The sequence below is a fragment of the Callospermophilus lateralis genome, chromosome 9 (assembly GCF_048772815.1).
Source record: "Callospermophilus lateralis isolate mCalLat2 chromosome 9, mCalLat2.hap1, whole genome shotgun sequence".
Taxonomy (NCBI): Eukaryota; Metazoa; Chordata; class Mammalia; order Rodentia; family Sciuridae; genus Callospermophilus; species Callospermophilus lateralis.
The window spans coordinates 28739948-28766191 of record NC_135313.1 but is presented as its reverse complement, the minus strand read 5'-3'; the positions used below and the strand labels follow the sequence as shown (position 1 = coordinate 28766191).

Sequence of the window (26244 nt, the reverse complement as noted above, 5' to 3'; positions counted from 1 at the left end):
ACTCATGGGTTTAATCCTGTGAACAATTTCAGTAGATTCATGGACCACCTGAAGTCCATTCCTTCACCTCACCTTAAGAATTTCTACAAAAAATAAATAAATAAAATAAATTTAAAAATTATTAAAGGAGGAAGGAAAGGGTGCATTAAAAGATCTTCAGCTCTTCAAATTTGAAGTGTAGTAACAAAGTGACCACACGGTGGCACTGTAGCATCGTCTAACCCTGGGCTTCGGGCGTGGACGGAGGGATCAGAGACCGCTGGACCTGTAGAACCAAAGGCGTAGAGTTTTGCAAGGCAGTGCCCCGCGGGAATTATTTGGCAAGATGCGGGCCCTGGACTTTTGTTGACTATTCACGTTAAAGCGAGAATAAGGGAGAGCTATCCTCAGCAAAATCAATCCAGCATTCTTCGCTATTGTGGCATGGCGGGGACGGTGGCGCCATCTGCAGGAAGACACTGATACATGGCAAATTAATCGTGAAAAGAAAACGTTCTTTCTGGGGAAAGTGAGAATGCTTTTGGCTCAAAATCCACTGTTCTATTTCTCTATTTTCTTAGAACTAAATTTACTTGTTGGGTACTAATAATCGACTGTCTTAAACAGAAACAAAACCTCACATACAGCTCTTACAGTCAAAACTGAGATAATAATCTCTCATTCTTTTTCCTTAAAGAAAAAACACTTGAATTTTAGGAATTGGGAAAAGACATGCAAAAATAGAACTTCTCCAAAAGTATATCAGCAACCCGAATTTTTGTTGCATCATTTTTACCAAACCAGAGCTTTTTTTTTTTTTTTTTTTAATCCATGCCAATTTCCAATGCTTCCCCCCTCTAACTTTCACAGACCTTTCTAGTATCCTGTGTGGGATCAATGGTCAGATTAGATTCTGTTTGGCCTTTTCTTGTCCCCAAATCTGTGATGTAACAAGGCATGACAGCACATTCCTGTAATACCAGTGACTTGAAAATCTAGGGCAGGAGTTCAAGGCCAGCCTCAGCAACTTAGTGAGAGTCTGTCTCAAAATAAAAAAATAAAAAGGGATGGGATATAACTCAGTGGTAGAATGCCACTGAGTTCAATCCCCAGTACTGAAACAAAAACAAAAACAAAAACAAAACAAAACAAAACAAAACCCTTCAATCTTAAGAAAGCATTTTTATTTAATTGATTTTATTTTTTTAAATACACTAAGCGGAATGCATTACAATTGTTGTTACACATATAGAGCACAATTTTTCATATCTTTGTATATAAAGCATTTACATGCCAATTCATGTCTTTATACATGTGCTTTGGTTTTTTTTGCATTACAATTTTTATTACACATATATACCACAATTTTTCATATCTCTATTTGTATATAAAGTAGATTGGCACCCAATTCGTGTCTTCATACATGTACTTTGGATAATGATGTCCATCACATTCCACCATCCTTGCTAATCCCCTGCCTCCTCCCTTCCCCTCCCACCTCTCTTTCCTCCCAAGCTCCCCCTCCCTACCCCACTATGAGTCAGCCTCCTTATATCAGAGAAAACATTTGGCATTTGTTTTTTGGGGGGGGGGGGATTGGCTAACTTCATTTAGCATTATCTTCTCCAACGCCATCCATTTACCTGCAAATGCCATGATTTTATTCTCTCTCTCTTTTTTTTTTTTTTTTTTGAGAGAGAGAGAGAGAGAGAGAGAGAATTTTTTAATATTTATTTTCTAGTTCTTGGCGGACACAACATCTTTGTTTGTATGTGGTGCTGAGGATGGAATCCGGGCCACTCGCATGCCAGGTGAGTGTGCTGCAACTTGAGCCACATCCCCAGCTCCTTTTATTCTCTTTTTTGCTGAGTAATATTCCATTGTGTATATATACCACATTTTTAAAATCCATTCATCTACTGAAGGGTTTCTATGTTGGTTTCACAGTTTAGCTATTGTGAATTGTGCTGCTATAAATATTGATGTGGCTGTGTCCTGTAGTATCCTGTTTTTAAGTCCCTTGGGTATAGTCCCAAGGAGAGGGATAGCTGGGTCAAATGGTGGTTTCATTCCCAGATTTCCATGGAATCTCCACACTGAAGAAAGCATATTTATATCAAGAGATAGTTATTGGGTGTAATCTTCATCTTAAATATTATAATGTATGGCAGAAGCAGAATCGTGATTTTGTTGGAAAGACCTTTTTGCGGGGGAGGGGTGCTAAGGATCGCTAAGTTTCTGAGGCTGGCCTTGAACTATGATGCTCCTGCCTCAGCCATGGTAGTTTCTGGGATCACAGCCATGCACCACTGCATTTTTTTTAAAGGCTATAGCTCATTAGAACTTAATCAATGAATACTTTAGTATTTTGCATTAGAAATTACCTGAACACAGTATTCAATTACAGGATGTGACTTCTGGTGGAACTTGCTATGAAGACCGGATAAAAAACAAACTTGGCAGATGTCAAAGTTGAGACACTTCAGACAGCGGTATCTGCCAATTAAAATGAAAATGCAGTTTATATCAATACCACTAAACAGCAAAGAAATAATATTCAGGTGGAGAATGAAAACTTACAGGAGATGTCTGAGCTATCCAGTTAACCTAAAATTTCTCTCAAAGTTGGTAGAGATATTAAATTATTTAATCAAATGAATCTTTTGATGATATTTTAAAAGCATTATATTAATATGGTTCTATCCAGCAAACTGTAATATAAAGGTCTGAGTTACCCTTCTCTCCCACTGCCCCGAAATGTCAAATGCCTTTTATATGTAGAGTACCAAGAGCTGTAACCCTTAAAATAAACCCCTAGGTCTACACAGATTAGGGACAATCCCTGGCTTTTAGAATGCCAAGTCATTGCCCTTGTCCTGCTACCTTCAGATCTGTGACTGCTTCTACCCTCAAATGGCTTTATTAATTTCTCTAAACCCAAAGCTATTGCTTACATTTTCTGAAAGCCAATAATACAAGTTTAAGATTAGGATTATAATAGATCTGAACAATTTTTAATAGACTCAGAAAGTTAGAGCTAAAAGAATCCCCAGACATCATTTGACACCAGCCTTTATTTTATTTTGCCTTGTGTATCTAGGAGTAAAGAGAGCTCAACAGAAGCATTTCTAGGTGGAAGCTTAATCTCATTCTTAATAGGTAAGGATGTATTCTGAAAGTTAAAATATGGAACTTCTTGTCTTCTGTTTTTTGGGGTGACTTGAGAAAAATCACTTAAATTTTTTGAGCCTCAGTTCATGCCACCTGTAAAATAGAAATAACCATATGTGATTTATGTCTTATATCCTGGTTTTGAACAAAAAAATTCAATATAAAATGGTATGTCTTGTTATTGCAAAGTTAACTCTGTACCTGGCCTAGTAGAGGACATGTAGCAGTTACATTACTATATAAAACACAACTTTCAAGTTACAAGTTCAGTTATTTGCAAAGATGAGTGACAATTCACTGTGTCCTTCAAATCACCTGTGAACTCAATGCATTTTCTAAGCAAAATTAAAACTTAACATCCAGGTGTTTAGTGGGTACTGACGGTCTATTTAATAAATATAGGAAACGCGTTTAAGGTCTAGTTTAGTTAAGTTCAGAAAATACAGGAACAAGGTGAGAGACAGCCAAGCTCTGAATCCTCTGGGCCCTCCCCTTCTGGACTCCCCAGCTGTGACTTGTTTGAGACTGAGTGTCCCAGAGCTCCATAACCATGTTCACTCACCACGAATAATAGAGCCACCTATCCTTGGCCTAGACCTGCTAGTTTCTTTCTCTGCCTCCCAAACCTGTACCAGCATCTCTAATTTTACTTCCTATTTTTAATTTATGGGAGATCTACACATCCCTTTCTCTAAGATAGGATTTTGACTATCTTCTTGAAAGCTGTAGAGAGCTCTCCATCTCTCACCCCAATTCTTAGCTTTCATATCAGCCTTTGTCACTAGGGGGAGAGAAGGCCTGAATTGCTCTCACAAATGCAGACTGTCCCTTCTGGCTCATACCTCATTCTATCCACCGGGTGGCAGCATAGCACCACGAATGCAAAGCAGGGACTGTGAATCCAGACTGCCAGCCTCCGCCACTTGCTAACATGAGAACTTGAGCAAGTTTTTTCATCTTTGCTGCAAATTGGATGTTCTGATACCATTTTGTAAGGCATGTAGACATGTTTTAAATGAAATGACCCATGTGAACTGCTCATCTTAGCATTTGCTTAACACTGAACAAAGATAAACTATTGTTATGATTATGGATGGCTCCAAAGTCTTTTTAAAAGACATTCCTTTTTTCCTTTAGGGGAATATTTACTGATCGAAGTGTGAGACAATGGAAGAATTTAATGTTCCATTGACTATAGGAGATAAATTAATTTTCAGCCAGGATGCCTGAGGCAGGGAATTATTGAGCTGGAAAGTCAACTGATTTCCAGATGTGCAAGGATGACCTCAGAAAGCATCTGGAGAGAAGCGGTTCTGATGCTGGACCCATTTGGAGAATGACTATTCATGAAATACCAATGATGACTGTACCTCAGTCCAACGATTGGGATTGTCCTGCAAACAGTACACCGAACAGGGTGAGTGACCATTTCGGTGGCTGACAAACGGTGGCAGATTGGGAGCCACAGGAGCATGAGAGGCTCAGACTGTATCCAAGATAAGAATTTCTCCTCCTTGATTCCTGGGCTCAACACCTGGGAAACAAGAACATGTGTAGCTATGACTTTGTGCTTTTTGTATTCTTTTCCAGCTTGATTTCTGTCAGTTCTGCCAAACAAGCATATCATACAAAAACCCGGAGGCAAATGTACCTCCTGAATAGGGTTGTCTGGGGACCCCGTGGAGTCTAATTTAAATTGAGTACACTCTTCAAGTACATCTGCCCAACTCTTGACATTACCAAGTTACTCACCCCTCGGAAACAGCTGCGGACAGCACTTTCCACAGAACACAGAGTGTGACTCTCCCCTACAAGGGTTGGGATCTGAAAGAGGCAACATCGTGTCAGCTGTGAGAACATGCAGGCATCTGTGGCCACCTGAATCAGCATGCCTGAGTGGCCATCTCACAGCAACCAACTCACAAGTACTGGGTGTCTGAGATTGGATGAACTGTCTCAATCCAAGCAAATCAAATAAATTTGTGGGTTTTGTGCAATGTCTGAGTTGAAACAGTGAATTAACTAGTGGGAAGAAGAGGAGGAGGAAACGTGAAAGAAGAAAGTCTAGCAATCGGGTTGATAAAGGGATGGCTTCTGTTCTATTTCTTATGATCTCAAAGAGTTTGGTGGTTCTTCTGGTTTTTTTTTTTTTTTTTTTTCCTAAGACAGAGTCTCACTGTATTGCCTGGCTGGTCTTGAACTCCTGGACTTAAGTCATCCTCCCACCTCAGCCTCTGAGTAGGTGGAACAGCTATGCACATCACCACACTCCATTTATATTTTTGAATATGTGTGATTTTTCTTTGTCAATTAAGTATATTTTAAAATAAAGGGAAGACTGAGATTTGACATTTTGCTTAAGATCAAAAAAGCAAGTTAGCTGTCACAGTGGCACATGTCTGTAATCCCAGTGGCTTCAGAGGCTAAGGCAGAAGGATAGCAAGTGCAAGTCCATCCTCAGCAGCTTAGCTAGGCCCTAAGTAATTTGGCAAGACCCTGTCTCAAAATTAAAATAAAAATAAAAATAAAAATGACTGGGAATGTAGCTCAGTGGTTGAGTGCAGAATTGGAATCTCACTTCAGAAGTCTGAGTGACAAAAAGACTTTGAGGAGTTTTCAAAAAGCTTTGTAACATCAGACTTTATAGATATTCCAAAGACTAATGTATACTACCTCATACTGTAGTATCCATATTATAACCACAGTCTCAACAAGGAGTTTAAGGGACTAAGAACCTCTTGTGACTATCTATATGCACAGATTTATCTACATGTCATCTCTGTTTATTCCCATTTGGTCCTTGCTATGGTTTGGATGTGTGGTATCCCCCAAAGCCTCATGTGTGAGACAATGCAAGAAGGTTCAGAGGAAGAATGATCCGGTGATAGCCTTAACCTAATCAGTAAATTAATCCCTGCTGGGATTAACGGAGTGGTAACTGGAGACAGGTGGGCTGTGGCTGGAGGAAGTGGTTGGTTCAGGGAGTGACTATGGGGTATTTATTTTGTTATCTCAAGAGTGGAGACTCTGTCTCTCTGCTTCCTGGTCACCACCGTGTGAGCCAATTCTCTCTGCCACACTCTTCTGCCACGATGTTCTGCTTCACCTTGTGCCCCAAGGAATGGAGCTGGCCTTCTGTGGACTAAGACCTCTGAAACCGTGAGCCCTCAAATAAACTTTTCTCCTTTACAGTTGTTCTGGTTGGGAACAGTGTGAGAAAAGCTGACTAAAATAGTTCCACTTTCTCATCCGATGTCTTCTACAGTGTGGGCTGTGGCAGGCATTGCCTGCAAGCTCAGAAGTAATCTCAAATGACCCCCTGCTGAGTCCATCAACTGGAATAAACATTCTTCTAATCAGGAAAGTGGCACTTAGAACCTCTTTGCTGACAATTAGCCAGGCAGAATTCAACAAACATTTGCGTAATAGTGACAAGATGGCTTGTACTTTAAATTGATAATAACCCTGTCACCAGTCAAATGTAAGTAACTACTCCCTATGTTATTTGGCCTTTGTCTGAAAAAAATAACTCATTACTCATCTTTGGCTTCTGGGTGCTAATGAACTAACTGGACCACTCCTTTAGACTGTGTTGCTGATTCGACAATGGCCCTCCTCTGGTGTCCTTGAGCTTTGGCCAAGAGTTTCTTTTCATTTGTAACATAAGAGAGGTGGATAACAGGAGATCTACTTGCCAGTTCTGTGATCCTAACACTAATGAAAAGAAAATTCACTTCTGTCGTGGGTTTCCACCTATGTTTTTGCCTTTAAGGGTGTGTACAAAGATTTTGTGTATTAATTAACCATTTCACTAATATCTTGCAGGTGTTCTATGGAAGAACTAAATGTGGTTAGATGACATGCTGGCACAAATAGAATGGTATACTTGAAAAGATAATTAGGATTCTTCAGGAGGATTAGAATCACATAGTGGAGTCTGGAATTTTCTGTGGAAATCCATCTTTGTGTCCATAATGCCAAGTCAATGGAATGATAATTTGCTATGCAAATATCCACCTTCCTAATAGCTCTTTCTCAGGAACATTCTAATGAATGAGGTGGGGGTGTGGGGGGAGGAGGGAGTTGCTGTACCAGCTGCATTTCAACGAATCTTTGAAATGAGTTACTGTTTCAGTCAGCTTTTTTTTTTGCCATTGTGACCAAAATCTCTGACAAAAACAATTTTAAGGAGGAAAAATGTATTTGATGCCCACAGTTTCAGAGGTCTTGGTTCAATGACAGGCAGCTTCATCCTGTGGGGCCTGAGGCAAGGCAGAACTTCACGGGAGAAGGGTGTGGTGGAGGAAAGTGGCTGGAGTCAGGGCACCAGGAAGCAAAGAGACAGAGAGAACAAAACATATATCCCCAAAACACACCCCCAGGGACCCACCTCCTGCAATCACACCCAATCTGCCTACAGTTACTATCTAGTTAATTCCTATCAGAGAAGTAATGCACTGGTTAGGTGAAGATGCTCAAAATCCAGTTATTTCACCTCCAAACTTGCCTACATTGTCTCACACATGAGTTTTGGGGGGCACACCTACTCCCCAAACCATAACTGTTATATTTGGAACAAAGACAGAGTTTTTAGGCCCCTCTGGACCTGGTGCTAGCCTGGAGACATTGGTAGTAGTCAGGAGGAAGACACAAGTATCTCTAGAGGAGAAGGAAAATGCTCCCTAGCCATTTCCTTTCATCACACTCACTTTCTAAACCAGTCTGATTGCATAAATGGATAGAGAGATTATCCTGCCCTCCATGGCTCCCCACCTGCTTGAATTCTGGGATGTGGGGTTGTTGGAAAAGAGCATCTCCTATGATGGCCCTAACACATGCCTGAGAGAGCAAAAACAACCTGGTAGCAGTGTCTATTTGATGTTGCAACCGCCATAAAACCTTGAAAGATCTATACCTAATATTTTAACTATATACAATTTTAAAAATCATCACTTTATTTAGGAAATATGAACATTTAGGGGGAAGGAAGAGGAAAGTGGAGTGTGATGGTGAAATAGGACTCTTCAATAATTTTCCTCCTACACAGACATCAATTTGAATGACTATCCATGCATATAAATACCTTCTGAAGAGCTAAGGAAAGCAGAGAAGAGGTTATAGTGCCTGGTTATATCATCATCACAATAAAAGATCTATTGAAAAGAATATGAAAGGTAGTTTTATATTACCTGTTACCTCTCTCCCAAACCAAGGCAGAACAGGGCTGAGAGGTACCATTCTTGGGAGAAAGAGGAGGTAAGTGTAGTAATTTGCACTGGACCCCAATGCAGTAAAACCTAGCACTAGGCATACTCCTAGGGTCCCTGACTTCAAGCTGATATCTGTGGGCTAAGATTTCAGACCCATCTTGGTGTGAATGGGAGCCTATATTCCCTGTAATGGTTAATTTGAATTGTCACCTTGATTGGATAAAGAGATGCTGAAGATTGTGTCAATGAGAGTGTGTCTAGGAATGACTGGCATGTGGAATAGTGAACTGAAGTGAAGACCCTCCCTGAGTGTGGGCAGCACCGTCCAATAGGATGCTGGCTTGGATGAATAAAAGTTGGAAAAACAGGGAGCAGCAGCAGCAGCAGATGCAAGCTCTATTCTCATTCTCGATTGCCAGAGGATATCAGGATATCAGTGCTCCTCCGCTCTTCCAAAGCAGACTTTGCCAGTGATTCTCTAGGGAGTTTCCAGAAGCCTTCAGTCTCAGACTAGGGTAGCACCATTGATCCCAAGATATGGAAGCAAGCTAAGTATGAGTGGATAAGGAATGTATGCTACATAAACAAATGGAATATGATTTAGTCTTTTTTTTTTAAAGAGAGAGAGAGAGAAAGGAGAGAGAGAATTTTTTAATATTTATTTTTCAGTTTTCTATGGACACAACATCTTTATTTTATTTTATGTGGTGCTGAGGATCGAACCCAGCCCCCCATGCATGCCAGGCGAGCTTGTTAGTTAGCACTTGAGCCACATCCCCAGCCCAGTGATTTAGCCTTTTAAAAGAAGGAAATCCTGTAGTTTGCAGCAACATGGATAAACCTGGTGTGATTTATGTAAATGAAATAAGTCAGGCACAGAAAGACAAATACTGCCTGCATGATCTCACTCATATGTGGAGCCCATAGAAATCGATCACATATAAGTAGAGGGAAGACTGGCATTTACCAGAGGCTGGCATGGTTAGTGGGAAGAAAGAATGAGAAGATATTGGTCAAAAGATATGTAACTACTGTAAGATAAGAGGAATAAATTCAAGAGATCTACTAGTGGGAGTGGGTGACTATCATTAGTGACGTATATTGTATTCTTGAAAGGTTCTAAGATAGTGGATATTCAGTGTTATTACCACCCAGATGATAAAACTATGTGAGATAATGTATTTGTTAATTAGCTACATTTAACTATTCCACAATAGATACATAATTCTCAGCAACATATCGTACATGATAAATACATATAATTCTTTTTTTTAAGGGAGAGAGAGAGAGAGAAAGAAAGAGAGATAATTTTTTTAATATTTATTTTTTAGTTTTCGGTGGACACAACATCTTTATTTTATTTTTATGTGGTGCTGAGGATCGAACCCAGTGCCCCGCGCGCTACCGCTTGAGCCACATCCCCATATATATAATTCTTATCTGGCATTTTAAAAAGTAAGAAATATGAACTTCTCAAATTTTGGAACTTTCAGAATAAATTAAATATTAATTATTGTCACCAACATGAACATAAAATATTGTTATTAAGAAAAAGTCAAGTTGGGCGTGGTGATTCCAGCTACTTGGGAGACTGAGATAGGAGGATCATAAGTTCAAAGCCAGCCTGGACAACTTAGTGAGATTGTCCCAAGTTAAATAAAAAGGGTAGGGGATGTAGCTCAGTGGTAGAGTGCTTGCCTAGCATGTACAAGGCTTTGGGTTCAATCTTTAATAGTTCTCCAAACATCCAAAATAATTTTAAAAAATCAAAGCAAAGATAATTTTACTTGGGGTAGGTTTTTCCAGACCATATCTCCTGTCCTAGTGATTTTGATAATCTTTCTCCCTACCCCACACCTCTCTCCATCATGATCATGAGGATTATACAGAGTCTGGATGTGACTACTATTTGAATGATCTTGAGAATATCTGGTTCAGACCATTGAGAAAAAAATATCAAAGGGGTACAATGGCTTCACAAGATAGAACTTAAACTATAGGATTTTACAGAATGTGAAATTAGAACGAAGACATCCTTCAAATCAGTTAAAGTACAGTAGGACAACAACCACTTAACACAAGACAATCTGGAACTTGCTTAATCCATTTGTAAACCAAGTTCTTGCTTGGTTATTTCATTTCACATCATTTTAGCACTGAAAACAACCTATTAAAGCAATTTAAATCCCTTTGCCCGATACGGATAAAAACAATATCAGATTTGCACTTTCTTAAAACACTGGAAATGATGGAAATCATAATTTGGATACTCAGTATTGCATTTTACCTATGCATTCGTTGAAGGCTTTTTTGTCATCAAGCACTGTTCTAGGGACTGGGGATGTGGGCATGAATTACATATAATTTGTTTCCTTGAGAAACAAGGCCCTTGAGTCTGGTGGGAAAGATTCCTATAACATTTGCCAAGTGCTTTAATAAAGTTCTGCATAGGGAGTTAAAGTCTGAGTGAGGAGGTGACTACTATTTGATGATCTTGAAAGATGAACGGCTTGTTAAGAGGTAGTACAGGCAATGGAGCTCCAGAGGATGAAAGTGCAGAAGTCAAGCTTGGAGAAGGTGCGTGTGTCAGGGACAATAAAGATTTTGATGTTCAGGAGTTAAAGGAGTGGAAGGAGCGTAAAGAAAAATCAAACACTTTGGAATAAGAGGGACCACTGGTTACCTCTTCAATGGTGCTTATCTGAATCTACAGAGATAATGTATCACTCTCTGACTTGGAATTTTATAACTCTGTGAAGACTGAAGTTAACTTGTAGAAAACTAATGTCAATTCTTGTCTGTGGACCTGTAAATAAATTCTGTCCAGGTTGAGAGACAATCCCCCCTGCCCCAAATCAGTGTTGTATCCATCTGCAAATTCATTTTAATATTCCTAATCTTGCAGTTTGTTCTTGGCTCCCCCTGCCCCACTTTCAGCTAGTTGTGACATTTTAAAGGTGCCTTCTTTAAATTAATAAATAAAATAGATTTTTTTGACATGATTCCTTTATATTTGTATGGAAATAATGATTTCACCTATTTTTAAAAAGAGGAGGATTGGGTCAAATCACAAAAGCTTTGCTTGTGAGGCTAAGGAGTTATGCTTTATCCAATGGCCATGAGTGGGCAGTGAGGCCGTCTAGGTATGGGGGTGTGCCATAGTTTTGTTCTTCTGTGTTCTCCAAAGGCCCATGTGTTAAAGGCTTAGCTTCCAGCTTGGTGCTATTGGAGGTGTTGGAAGACTTGAGAGGTGGGTCTTAGTAGGAGGTTTTATGTCCTTGAGGGTAGCTATGGGACCCTGGTCTCTTCCTCTCTCCATATAAGCTTTCTGGCCACCATGAGGTGAACAGATCCCCATAACACATATACCTGCCATGATGTGCTGCCTCACCATAGCCAAAAAGCCAGGGGCCAACTGACCATGGACTGAAACTTTGAAAACTATGAGTCAAAATAAACCTTTCCTGTTTTTTTAAAGTTGGTTATCTCAAGTATCTTATTATTGTAATGGAAAGCTGACTAACCCAGGTGACACTTATATTTTGGAAATGCCACTGGCTCAGTTCAGAGGACGAGATAGAGAAGGGGGAGGCTTAAGCTTGAGAAACCAGTTAGGATGCAATTGCCATAGATCAGATTCAAGTTAATGGGGATCATACTCAAATAATAGGGGACAAGGTTACATGGAGAGCTATATAAAGATAGAACTGACATAGTAGAAAACAGATTCTTTGATAATACACATGGCCAACATAACTGAAACAAAGTTAGAATTAAGTATTAGGGGCTTACCTGCTGTAAATCTCTTAATAGGCTTCTCAAAATCTTTCGAGTCATGCGTGCCCCAGAATCATGCTCTCCCTTGTTATTTTCTGCATACAGCTGAAATAGAGCTGGACAGGTAAAGGGGCAGGGAATAAATCTTTAAGTTGAATACTTGTATTCTTGAAGAATATGTGCTTTGATCTAAGATTTTTTTGTGAGTGTGGAGAGAAAGGAAGGCAGAGTTATATTCTTGATTATTTGCTTGCTCTTTTGAGGGCTTTCCAGTCTAGGTTATTGGAGAACTAATGAAAACCCATTCACATTTCAACCCCTTGACAGTTCAGCATTTCTATGATGAAGATCATGAGGTTGGTAAGTGGCAAAGTGAAGATGATCTCAGTCTTTAGAGAACAATAATTGGTGGTGTCTGAATAATCCCTACCAAGCATCAAAGGCTAACAAGCAATGCATAATTAGAAAGTATTGATCGTTAAAAAAAAAAATCACAATTTCTCCCACTCTTAAACATTTTTCTTAAATCAAAACAAACCAGTCATGCTGAGAACATGTTGAAGAAAAAGAGTCATTGTTACAGGGATATAGGAGTGGGTGGAAAAGATAATGCATTGGGGATTTGGGAAGGTGATGGTGTCATGGTATTTCAGAGCACACAACACTCCTATAGGTTACCTCTGTATTTTGTAAGAAGGGTGTCCCCTGAGAGAGCAATTAGGGAAGCAGCCACAGGCAGAAGCTTGAGAAAACCTGTTCCTTTGCTGCATGGAACATATCACAGAGACAATGGGAAGGGCAGGGTTAATATAGGTGAAGTGGTTTATTAGTGGACATTTCTTACATGGTAGTATAAGTTCTAGTTTTTGATGGCCTCTTTTTCTATATCTAGGATTTTGCAGAACAGAGCATTGATTTAAAATGTTTCAGCATTCATTTACTCAACAGATTTTTTTTTTTAAAGAGAGAGTGAGAGAGGGAGAGAGAGAGAGAGAATATTTTAATATATATATTTTTTTATTTATTGGCGGACACAACATCTTTGTTTGTATGTGGTGCTGAGGATTAAACCCGGGCCGCACACATGCCAGATGGGCGTGCTACCGCTTGAGCCACATCCCCAGGCCCAACTCAACAGATATTTATTGGATGCCTCTCTGTGCTGAGCACTGTTCCAGAGACTGGGGATTATGGGGTACTTCTTGTCTCCGAGGAGCAGGCAATCTTAATTCCTCAGGATGAAGCTGCATGGAAATCAAACAAAGGCCCAAAGGAGCAAACATACAAAAAACCCAAACAGAACAAAATCCACCAGTTCACTAGCCCTAGCTCAGGGGCTAATCATCTTTAACCCACTGGCTGAGTAAGTTTACAAAACCTGCAAAATAATTTATCAGAGGCAGGAAGGCTATTATAAACAAGCATCATAGTTGCAGTGATACTCCAAAGTTTGACATTTAAGAAGGCTGAAATCATTTAAAAAATAACTTGAGAATATATATTACTTATGCAGTTAAAAATAATAAATTAGAAAAAAAAAAAACTAAGGAATTTGTCCAGTAGTTCAACCTGGGCTTGCCTCTGGGAGGTCAGTTTATGGGTAATATTCTTCTCTGGTCTTTTTCTCTACTTTGTAAGTGTTTTGTATTCACTATGATTTTTTAAAAGTTCATTTTAAAGGACACAGTCTGCTCAATCAAGATTACATAAGTAAATCAAAATGAGGAGGAACAAAGAATGTAAAAGCTATAGCTCAGCAAAACATATAACACACACACACACACACACACACACACACACACAGATTAGCAAAGCCATTGACTGCAGAGTACATGTAATCAACTCTTCGACATGCTCTAAATTGGCCTATAGGTTAGTCATCCATGTGCTCGCTACTCAACCCCATTCAATCCAACAACTCAACTATTAATGAATTACAAAGAAATGAGTAGGGAAACAAACATACTTTGAGGGAGTCAAGAGCAAAATAAAGATGTATAATGCTCCTTGCAAAAAGTGCATGTTTCTCCAAAGAGTAATGTGGAGTTTTTTCCTTTCTTGCTATCCATGGGACATTTATACTAGTGATCTGGATAAGGATTTCCTTCTTTGTTCTCTTCCTAAATGAGTAATAAATTTGTGGAAACAGACAAATTAATAATGCTTTTTTTATATACCAAATCTCAAGCAAACATTATAAAACACCCAATGGTCAATGACTAGTGGCAACTATACATTGCCCTTGATGGCTTGATGTGACATTCACATCCTTACCTGTCATACATGGTCCTGAGAAGGCTCAGAGTTCGAAAGCTCTGGGATTCACTTGTCCTGATTTTCCTTCCCTAGTTCTCTGAAACAGATCTTGGAGTGCCTGAAGAGGCTGATGCACAGAAAGGGAACTCTCCCTGGCCTCCCAGAATCTTCCATGTAGAAGGACCTGCTCAATCAGGGAGCTGTCGATCAAGTCCACTGTAGGAAGCAAATGAAGAACTGAACCTTCTTTTCTGATGATAACAAATGGCTTCATATAAAGCAAATGTCTTCTAGTGTTTAAACAAGACTATTTTCTTTCTGGCAGCTATTTTCCTTAAAAGAATTAAATATGACCACTATTCAAACACATGCTTTGTGTGTAATTCAGGCATTTCTATTCTGACAGTCAATTTGATTTTGGGAAAGTACATCTGTTGGTAAAGCATAGTTAAAACATTATTGCCAGTATATTTTCTAGGATGCCATTTTATAGAATGAAGTTAAAAGGAGAAGTAAAAAAATCTGAAAAATAAGCCTTCCGAGGAAGTTAAGAGGCTGCGGAGACAAATTGGGTAAAGTATTTGTGTGTGTGTGTGTGTGTGTGTGTGTGTGTGTGTATGTTTTACTGGGGATTAAACCCACGGGGTCTCTACCACTGAGCTACATCCCCAGCCCTTTTTTAAAATTTTATTTAGATAGGTTCTTGGTAGGTGGGCCTTGAATTTGTGATCTCCTGTCTCAGCTTCCTAGGTCGCCGGGATTTCAGGTGAGTACCAATGCACCCATCAGGGAAAATATTTTCATAATTTGCTTTCAGTGGACTGAAAAAGTTTACCTTTCATGTCTAAATACAGCTTTTCCTGTCTGCAGCCTAGCTTCAGACAGACTATCTTGGATTAAGATGCAATTGCCCTAGTGAAAAAAACCAAACAAATTGCTTGCCTCACATGAATAAGGCCCTGGGTTCAATCCTCAGCACCAAATAAATAAATAAATAAATAAATAAAAAGCAAACAAACAAAAACCCCAGTGATATTTAATTAGCAGTTGCTGAATTATCAGACTCTTTAGGTCCCACTCTTGCCTCAGCCAAATCATTTTTAAAATCTTGGTTCCATCAATATTATTATCTAAAGAAGGCACTTAATAAAACTAGAACTGTTTATAAAAAATAATAATTTCTCATATATATACATATATATACACACACACATATATATACATATATGTTTTACCATCTTCTAAAAATTTTACAAGGCAATGAAAAGAAAGAAGAATGAAATAGAGGTAACTCTCTATTTTCTTGCAGACACAGGATGAAAGACAAAATTAATAAACACCCTCTGTACCTTCCAAGGAATAGGGATGTCCCAAGAGCCTCTAGAATTGTTGGCATTGAAAACACTCCAGTCTGTGAAAGGATAAAACTCCATGTTTCTCTCTACTTCGTAAATCACCCTCACAGAAAAGAAATCTAGCAAGTATAATAAAATATTTTATTTGTTCTCTGATATTGCTTTTTAAGGGGAGAGTCTAAGGAACAGAGGAGCATGTTTCCAAAATGTGACTTAAATAAAAACCTGGCCTCAGGTGGTGGAAGCTATAAACTCTTCCATTGTTATTCAATCACAAATCCTATCACCTGGACCTGGCATTCTGAACATAGGGTGTTTTGTCTTTTGTTGAGAGGTCTGTATTACAGCAAACCAGATAATGGTGCTGTCCATTAATCTCACTGTGAGATTTACACAGCGATAGTCTCCAGATCCTGATTCTTGGAGTTCATGTTTTATCTCAGGTTTAGATCTTCTTTCAAATGTCTGTTTGAATATCTTTTCTAGGTCGAATTTTTCAACCACTGATATTATGTATTGCTAATATTTCTCATGGGTATTAGGTACATTCACTGCTTCTGATGCCAGGGATAACAAAAAGATTTAAAAAAGTAAATCCTCTATTGACATTCTCTATTTCCATATGATGGAAACTTAATGTGAACTTTCACTGATAACTTACTTTCCCCTCCCTCCCTCCCTCCCTCCCTCCCTTCCTTCCTTCCTTCCTTCCTTCCTTCCTTCCTTCCTTCCCTAGAGGGGTACTGGGGATTGAACTCAGGAGCACTCAGCCACTGAGCCACATCCCCAGCTCTATTTTGTATTTTATTTAGATACAGGGTCTAATTGCTGAATTGCTTAGTGCCTCGCTTTTGCTGAAGCTGGCTTTCAACTCACTATCTTATTGCCTTAGCCTCCCAGAACTGTTGAGATTACAGGCATGCACATCTGTACTGGGCTCACTGCTTTCTTTAATGAGAGAAAATCTCCAGGAAAATGACATAATTGGTGATAAATTTTTAATGAGCACATTCTGCCTTTTGTTTATTCCTCTAATAAATAATAGTTACAAAAGAATTTTTATACAACAGCTATTTAAGAAAATTTTTTGTAAAGCTCAAAATTCCTTCTTTGGACAAATCTGGTACAGAAACATAGTATGGAGGAGAGGCATAAACAGGGTGTTCTTTTTGAGGATATGGCCACTGAGTATTCCCACTCTGCCTATACCTCCTCTTCTCACCTTGCTAACCCTGTTGTACCCTACCTCACACCATGTATACTTCATGAAGCACAATTTGAAAACCATTGGTCTATATAGCTTATCAGATAGAAGGAAAATGTAAAAAATTACAACCTTCAATAGAAGTGTCATCTATATAACACAACTTCTTTTAAGTCTGATATAAATGTCAAAATAATTTTGCACAAACTCATTATTCTAATGCAATAAGAACAGGTGAAAAATTAACAATTTTAGATATGCTGAATGCCTGTTGTTTTTCATGGCTAGGACCCAAGTTACTTCATTTTGGAAAATTTTAACAGGGTAAATATTTTGAATATATTTCACCTAGATAATGGTATAAGAAAAGAAAATCATAATATTCAATCCGAAATAAATTTAACTCAAATAGAGTTTTCAGAGGATTCTGTAGACAATTTTAAAATTTATGGCCCATCGCTCACACATTTGAACCTTCAGTTTCGCATGTTCATCGTATGTCATAAGACATCCGACTTGAAAATTCATATATTATATGATGGAAGTAATTTTTAATTTTATGTTTCAATATGTAAGTACAGATTCTAAATTAATTTTTATAATCTGATTTTGTGTTGATATCCTGAAAGAGACACCAAAAATGTTTTCAGAAGCCAAGCAGGAAAAATTAAAAGAAAAATCAAACTAACCTAAACTCGTAATCCACAATGATTTTCTATTGTCAGCAAAGCTATGTGTGGGTTGAATGCACACAAAATTCTCCCCCTCACTTCATCATCTTCTGTGTAACAATGGGCTAAATGCACAGGTCCAGCCCTTCCAGAGACCAGCAGTTACTTGCACGGGGTAAGTTCTACTTTTATCTATGAATTTTACATCACACATCATCAGGGTCAGATTATTCTAAATGTTATAAGAGAGCGTATACTTACATTGGCACAAAGTTTGCACTGATCGCAATTTGAAGGCTGTTCTATACATGGAATTCTCAAAATTATTAAGAGTATCTGTAAAGAAAGCATGAAATATCATGGAAAAAGGAGTTTCACAATATAAAAACCATGTCCCAGAAAGGAATGTTAAAGATCATGTAACCATACATTATTTTGCAGGTGAAAAAATTAAAATGAAGAGCTCTCCTTTCTACCTGAAAACAAAAAATAAGGGACTTATAGTATCCTATGGCTGTAAGTGACCCTAAAGAGTACTTGGCAAACCCACCAAAAAAGGAGTCCATCAAAAAGTGGGGAGTCAGCTCACTTTTTATATAAGAAGGCAAAGGCCTTGTGAAGCAAGACAAAAAAAAAAAAATTATATAGTATTTATAGCCATCTGATACTTGCCAAAGGGGCCAAAAATATATATATTAGAGAAAAAAACAACCCTTTAAACAAATGAATGGTGTTGGGAAAACTAGACATCCATATATAGAAGAATGAAATTAGATCCCCCTCTTTCTCTTTTTTTTTTAAGGGAAATAAATAAATAAATAAAATATTTTTTAAAAATATTTTATTTATTTATTTTTGTAGCTGCATACAATAACTTTATTTATTTATTTATTTTTATGTGGTGCTGAGGGTCTAACCCAGGGCCTTGCACATGCAAGGCAAACGCCCTATTGCTGAGCCATAACCCCAGTCCCATAGATCCCTGTCTGTCATCCTGCACAAAAGTCAAATCAAAATGGATCAAAGGTTTAGAAATTATACCAGAAATTTTACAACTCCTAAAAGAAAATATAGAGGCAACACTCCATTATATTGGTACAGACGTGAACCTCTTCAACAAGATCCCTAAAGCCCAAGAAATAAAATGAAGAATCAATAAGTGGGATGTCAACAAATTAAAAAGCTTCTGCACAGACAAGGAAACAATTAAGACTGTAAAAGACAGAGCCTACAGAATGGGGAAAAAAAAGTCTTTGCCAGTTGTTCCTCTGACAGGGGATTAATATCCAGAATATATAAAGAACTAAAAAAATCCAATGCCAAAAATACCAAAAAAACAAAAGCCAAGACACAAATAACCCAATCAATAAATGGGCAAAAGAACTAAGCAGACATTTCTCAAAAGAATAAACATAAATGACAAAAATACATGAAAAAATGTTCAACATCTCTAGCAATCAGGGAAATGCAAATCAAAAATACATTAAGATTTCATCTTGCTCCAGTCAGAATGGCAATTATGAAGAATACAAATAGTAAATGCTGTCAAGGATGTGGGGAAATAGGTACACTGATACATTGTTGATGGAACTGAAAAATAGCACAACCACTGTGGAAAGAAGTGTGGAGATTTCTCAAAACACTAGGAATGGAACCACCATATGACCAACTACACCATTCCTTGGTATTTATCCAACAGAACTAAAATCAACATCCTATAATGAAACAGCCACTTCCATGTTTATAGCAGCACAACTCCCAATAGTTAAATTATGGAGCTAGTCTAGATACCTTTCAATACATGAATGGATCAAGAAACTGTGGTATACATACACAATGGAGTTTTACTCAATCATAAAGAAGAATAAAACAATGGCAATTGCTGGTAAATGGATAGAAATGGAAAACTAAATGCTAAGTGAAATAAGGCAGATTCAGAAAATCAAGGGTTGCATATTTTCTCTCATATGTGGAAGCTAGAGCCAAATAGGAGAAAGGCAGTGATGGGGGTGATCAGACATCATAAATCAGTGGAGTAGAAGATAGATAAGGAGAGGGAGGGAGGAAGGATGGGGAAGGGAGGAAATATGAAATGAAACTAACAGAATTTTGTTCTATGCAAATGTGAAAGTACCAAAGAGAATTTTACTTTTATGTATATGTAGAAAGTACCAATCAAGAATAAATAAATAAAGGAGTGAAAGGAAGACCACCAGATCTGGGGAATGAGAATGGGGGTGGGGGTGGGGAGAGGGGAAGAAAAGCCAGGTGGGGCAATGGGGGATTGAAATCAAATTCCTTGAATGTGTGATTTTGTCAAAATGGACCCAACCACTATGTATAATTCTGTAATGATAATAAAAAACTATGCAGAATATAAACTCAACTTTGCTACTATATTCCAGTTTTATTTGTACACATATTTTTATGCATAAGTAAAAATGATCAAAAACTGTCTCAAGTATTTAGCAAGTATTTCTTGAGTTCTTCTGTGACATGAGTCTAGGTCTTGAAATATTATTGTTAACTAAACAGATAAAAATTCTCTCCTGTGAAGATTTAATCTTAGTTAACAGTAGGCATCTCTGAATTCTGGAATTATTAGTGTTTTTAGTTATTTTATATTTTAGCTATTATCTAGATGGTCTATAAAAAGCATGTTATTTTTAAAATTTTTTTTAGTTGTAGATGAACACAATACCTTTATTTTATTTATTTATTTTTATGTGGTGCTGAGGATCAAACCCAGTGCCTCACACATGGTAGGCAAGTACTCTACCACTGAGCTACAACCCCAGCCCAAAGCATGTTATTTTTATAATAAAAAAGAATCCTTAGATCTTATTTCAAGTTCACACCATCATCACTGCTGTGATGGATAGCAGTTAAGAACACTTTTTAGGCACTGATAGTGAATTTTCCCATTTCACTATATGAAGGAGAAGACAGAGCTCTGGAGCCAGTCCTGCCTAATTCTATAGTTTCCCTTTCTCTTTGGGGAAATTAATTAACTTTTTGATCTTCAGTTTCTTTATCAGATAGATAGGGAATATAATACATTCCTCAAAGGGTATTTGCATGATTTAAATAAGAGAATGAAGGTAACATCCTTACTAAATTGTTTCCCTTACTTTCCCATAGCTTAGATCTTCAATCTTCCAAAATTTAATTCTTATTTAGTTGAAGAGACATGTAAAGTCTCACAACAGAGCTTTTTGTTGTCTCAGAGTTTTTGGTTGTTGTCTAACACTGAAATAATCAGTCTTTACATCTAGCAAAATTAAAAACTATAAAGTAGAATTTGTCATTTGATCATGTTATTTTTTATGTTATTCAGCAAAGCTTTCAAAGGTCTTACACATTGATTGTTTGGTTTATTTTAGGAACTTAAAACTGCCTGTTCTATTCAATTATTGTTGGTATACAGCAGTGATCCTCAAAGTGTATTTCTGGGCCAGCACCATCACTATTACGTGGGAACTTGGTAAATTCTCTCCAACTCTATCCTATAGAGGTGAGACTAAGCATGTTGCTTAAACAGGCCCTTGAGGACATATGTAAATAAAATCTGATGTAAACTAAAGTCTGAAAACAACTGGAATGAGGGAAATTTCTTGATTTTAGTGCAATTGTCTTGGATCCGGTCAACTTGCAAGTGATTCTTAGGGATTATTTATATAGACAGTCATATCATCTGCAAAACACAATATCATCTGTGAATGTTTTCCTTATGTTATGTGTGTTTGTGTGTGCATAGTTTGGAATTCCCAAATAGGAACAGCAGATAAATTTCAATCCATCACCCTGTGCCAAATCCAACCACTGGTACCAAATTAGCGAAGGGCTATTTGGATAAGGTCTATTAAGGAGACTTTTTTTTGCAGCAGTGTGAAGAGGATAGCAATGATATCCTGTATTTTATTTGTTTATATTTTATTTGTTTGCTTTAGACTAGCAGTGTATCTGTGCTGATAACTAGAATTCTTTGGGGTTTCCTTCTCTAATTACAACAGGATTGTAACAAATACTATTTCATTTACATCATGTCCTCAAGGGCCTGTTTAAGCAACTTGCTTAGTCTCACCTCTACAGGATAGAGTTGGTGAGAATTTGCATTTCTACCAAGTTCCCAGGTGATAGTGATGGTGCTGGCCCAGAAACACACTTTGAGGACCACTGCTGTATACCAACAATAATTGAATAAAACAGGCAGTTTTAAGTTCCTAAATAGTATTTGTTGTATAATCAATACAAAAATTATTAATAAATTATTATATATTATTAGTCGTTGAATGTCCATGTCATTTTTACACTTGCAGCACATCTCAATTCAGACTAGCCGTAGTTGGATTGCTCAGTAGCCACAGATGGCCGGTAACTATATACTGACAGCTCAGTTTTAGAGAATATGGGGAGGGGAAGCTGTTCAAGGTTCTGAAGAGGGCTTCAACTTTTGATTTTACAGCTGGAGTCAGGGCTGCTAGTTGGGCTGAGCTAGAGATTTAGGAGTTGTTGGTGTTGGATTTGGGCAATACCATGTCCATTGATCAGATTGTCTGAGTAGAACATATTTAGTGAAGAGAAAATTAAGCTAAGTAGCAACACCTTGATGAGCATAATCATCTAAGTAGCAGAGGAGGAAAGAGAAACCTAAGAGGACTGAGAAGGGAAAGACAAACGAGGAGCGCAGTTGATGAAATGCCAAGGAAGGTAAGTTTCAGAAAGTAGAGACAAGCCAAAGCTTCACTACCTGCTACCTGCAAGCTACAAGATCATCAACTGTGGGCTGAAAAGTGTCCTCCGTTTTTAATGGTTTACCTGATCTTTGGAAGTCTTTGCAAGAGCAGTTTTGGTGGAGTGAGGGGGGTAAATAACAAATTGCAGAGGATTAAGCAATGAATGTAAGATGAAGAGAAAGCCTAAAATAGGCAACTTTTCCAAGATCTTTAATCTGAGAGCATCATAATGAAACAACATGTAAAATGAAAATTTGTTTTCAAAGGCAAGAGAGATGATAGAATGCATGTATAGGTCAAGGAGGAAGAGCCAGGAGAGGAATATGCCTTGAAGGAAATAAAATACTTTCAAATGTAACCATCAGTTGATTGCCATAAAACTCAGGCAACTGGGAGTAAGTGGCCTGTGTGCTGGGAAAGTTTTGTGACTAGAAACACAGCCAGTCCTTTAACCTTTGCTAAGTGGACCCCAAGCAAAACTAAAATGAGGGACTACTAGGTGAACTTCATTAATTCAAATATCTGTGACAAGATCATTCATGGTTGTGGCCATATTATTTTTTTCCTATTCTTTCAGCAATGAGAGCATTTAAATATTGAAAAGACAATGTCCCATGGCCATGCCTCTGTGTGTTTCAAAGTCTAAGCTCTTTTTACTCCTTGGGGTGATCTAACAGTTGTTTGGAATTTAAGGATCCATTCATGAAGTCCGCTCCACTCAGGCTTTACTTACTATGAAGGGACAGACAGCCCCATTGAAGAACTGATCTGCAGTTTTCCTGGAGTGGGGAGAGAAGCTGAACCCTGGACAGAAGTTGGGATTGGGGGATATGGGGATGTTAGATATGGGCAATATCATGTTCACTAATCAGATTGTCTAGGTAGAATATATTTAGTGAAGAGAAAATTAGTCTAAGTAACACTCTGAGGAATATAATCTTCTAAGTAGCAGAGGAAGAAAGAAACCTAAGAGGTTTCTCTTACTGTAGGCATGCTAGTAGAAGGAATGATGGTATGGCACAACCAGGGAGACCAGAGACCAGGGGTGGCAGAGTCTTCTGTGTGCAATCTTGGCACAGAGCCCCATGTCTCTAAGTGGACCCTAAAATCAAAGGCAGAAAGCAAGCAAGTGGCAGCCATGACAGATCAGCAATCAAATGGGACCTCTGAACAGGTGTTAAAGATAAAAACCGTAGAGGTTTCTGTTTCCAAAGGATGGTTCTTTCCCAAACTTAGTCTAAAGTTCACACCAAAGTACGATTACTTGAATTTGATTTGGAAAATGAACATTCAGTGTTGTGAGCAAAGTCCTCACTTTTATACATAAGAATACTGAGCTCCAAGCACTAAGCCAAACCACTGAGGGAGGGTCACAGTGCTGAATCAGGCCAGGCCCAACTTTGAGGAGATAGAGTATACCACAACCTACTCCCTAAATGAACAGTTAGCCCTCTGTATCCCAAATTTCTGTATCCATGCATTCAATCAGTTGAGGATTAAAAATATTTAAAAAATTAAATCTGTACTGAACACAGACTTTTCCCCTTACTAATAAACAATACACTCTGACAACCATTTACATAGCAGTAATATTTCATTATGTATTCTGAGAGACCTAGAGATGATTTTCAGTATACAGAGAATGTGTAGAGGTTACATAAAAATATTAAGAACACTTTACATAGAGGCCTTGAACATTTGCAGATTTGCATACCTGTAGGGGATTTTCAGACCAATCTCCTGTGGATAGCAAGGGGAAACTAGCTGTATAATGATTCAGCAATTGATTTCATGAGTCAAAGACAGTTACATAAGGTGAATGTAGGCTATGCACCTATATTCCTACTTAAAGAAGAGATCCTGTTCAAGGCCCCTCTACTTCTGTTCTTTTATTTCCAAGTGCAAACATATCCAAGAACCCACAGTTCACTGTACGTCTTTTGCTATTCAATATTTCCTTGTTTTAAAAAATTCTTAAGTTTTCAGAGAAAACTCCAATATTAGAGAATGGGAGAGGTCAGAAACCTCTTTGGAAATATGCATAATAGTGCGGAAATAATTGACAACATGTTATGCCCAGCATTATTTATTCCTCTGGAAATTGTCCAATTTTTGTGCCCCAGTTTCTCCCAGGTGCACTAAGAGAATCAGTAAACCAGGGTTTCTGCAGGTTCCCAGATGCAGCTCTTGGTGGAGGAGCAGCTCTGTAGCTGCCTGCCATCTGGCCCATCACTCCTATCAAGTGATGCTTTGCAGTGTCATCTGATGAAGTTATGCAGCGTAACCTGGCAAGCTGTGCGATGTGGAAAATGAATGTGTATCCCAGGTGAGCTGCCGGCAGCCCTGTTTCTACTAGGCTTCATTGTTAAATCTTCTTTTCTGGCAGTGTGAGAAAACTCAAGAAAGGAAGACATTGCTGGATGCATCAGGCCCTAAGCTATGAACAAAGTAGTTTTAGATGCTTGAAGACATAATAACATAAACTGCATGTGTGTTTCTTAGAAGCAATTTGGGAAACGTCTTTGCTTCCAACAATCCTCACTTTTGCTTAGCTAGATCATTATGTTCATTTCTTACAGATGAATGTAGTGAGATCTCTTTCAACTGTCCATCATCTAGTTCGAGGGTCCAGAAATAGATACTTTAGGTCAGTGGCCTTTCCAGCGTGGTCCCAGGCAAGCAGCATTGGCTTTGCACAGGAACTTGTTAGAAATGAACCTTCCCAGTCTCTACCCTAGTCCTACTGAATCAAACTCGATAGGGGGTCTCCAGCATTAACAAATCCTCCAAAGATTTGAGAAACACTGCTTTAGGGAGAGAAAAATTGAGCTTTGAACAGATTTCCTGCTGTTTTGTGTTGGGTTTACTGGTAGGAGGGCTCCAATTTGGGAAACCCCAAAATAATTTGACTCATAATGTTGTTTTCAATAAATATCTTGAGATTATACAGAATTTTATATCAAACAACTAAAGTTAACAATCTGTATTAGCTAGGAGAAAGTGGTTGCAAATAGTTCCGGAAATAAAAATGTTACAGACTAGTCATGGGCTTAACTTTCAATACAGAGATGTAGGGAGAAAGAAGAATTAGTTTCTCCATATTCATTTATCAAATATTCATAGAGTGACAGCTGTGGGAACTTTGCACTCATGTTGTACTGTGAACTTACTCTTCCCATAAAACTATCTCAAGTGATGTCATTTAAATAGCAAACTATGAAGATAAATTTTAAAAAGACACTTTTGTGTATTTGAATAGCAATTTAAAACATAATTATGGGATGTGAAAACTTTTGTCAAATTAGTTTTGGTGCTTCAGAGACAACAGACTAAATACTTTTCAATCCATTATGAATTTCTATTTAGAAAAGAGAGAAACTCACTTTACTCAACTAATAACTTCTTTATTAGGCAAAAAATTTGCTGTGTGCCTACTCTTCTACTCTCAGAGGTCTGAGGGTACATCTGCCCCTCAATTTTTAATTTACAAACTATGTTCAGAAACTTGACAATAATACTCACCTTTTTTATTAGGGTCCATTTCACGAATTTCCTGAATACCAGATGGCAGGATGGTCCTTGTAACTAGAAATGAACCCATATGTATGCAGAAGGTTTTGAAATGGAGGGATGAGCAGGGGAGAACAAGAAGCCAATTAAAGGAATCATTTTATCCATGGAACAGGGAGCACCCGGTGTGCAGGAGGACTGGGAAATCTCTTAAGGAGATGAAAAGGAGAATGTAAGGTAGAGGCTTCTTATACTGGCCACATTTGTCAGAAAACTGAAAATAGCTCCTGAGACTAATACTATCAATACCAGAACTTTTGAGGCATTATCATTTAAAAAAATAGACAATATTCTAATTTAAGAAAATCTAAATTT

The 26244-nt window shown here is 38.0% G+C and overlaps 1 protein-coding gene across 1 annotated transcript in view; it reads right to left on the bottom strand.

Annotated features, from left to right (window-relative positions):
- Dytn (dystrotelin) overlaps nt 1–25900 on the bottom strand; it is a 56863-nt gene extending 30963 nt beyond the window's left edge. The window contains 9 exon segments of the mRNA XM_076866880.2: nt 2364–2475; nt 4521–4684; nt 4903–4974; nt 12153–12253; nt 12816–12901; nt 14412–14448; nt 14451–14609; nt 17885–17959; nt 25882–25900. Of these exon segments, the coding sequence (XP_076722995.2) occupies nt 2364–2475; nt 4521–4684; nt 4903–4974; nt 12153–12253; nt 12816–12901; nt 14412–14448; nt 14451–14609; nt 17885–17959; nt 25882–25900 (825 nt within the window).
- Between the last annotated feature and the right edge of the window lie 344 nt (nt 25901–26244).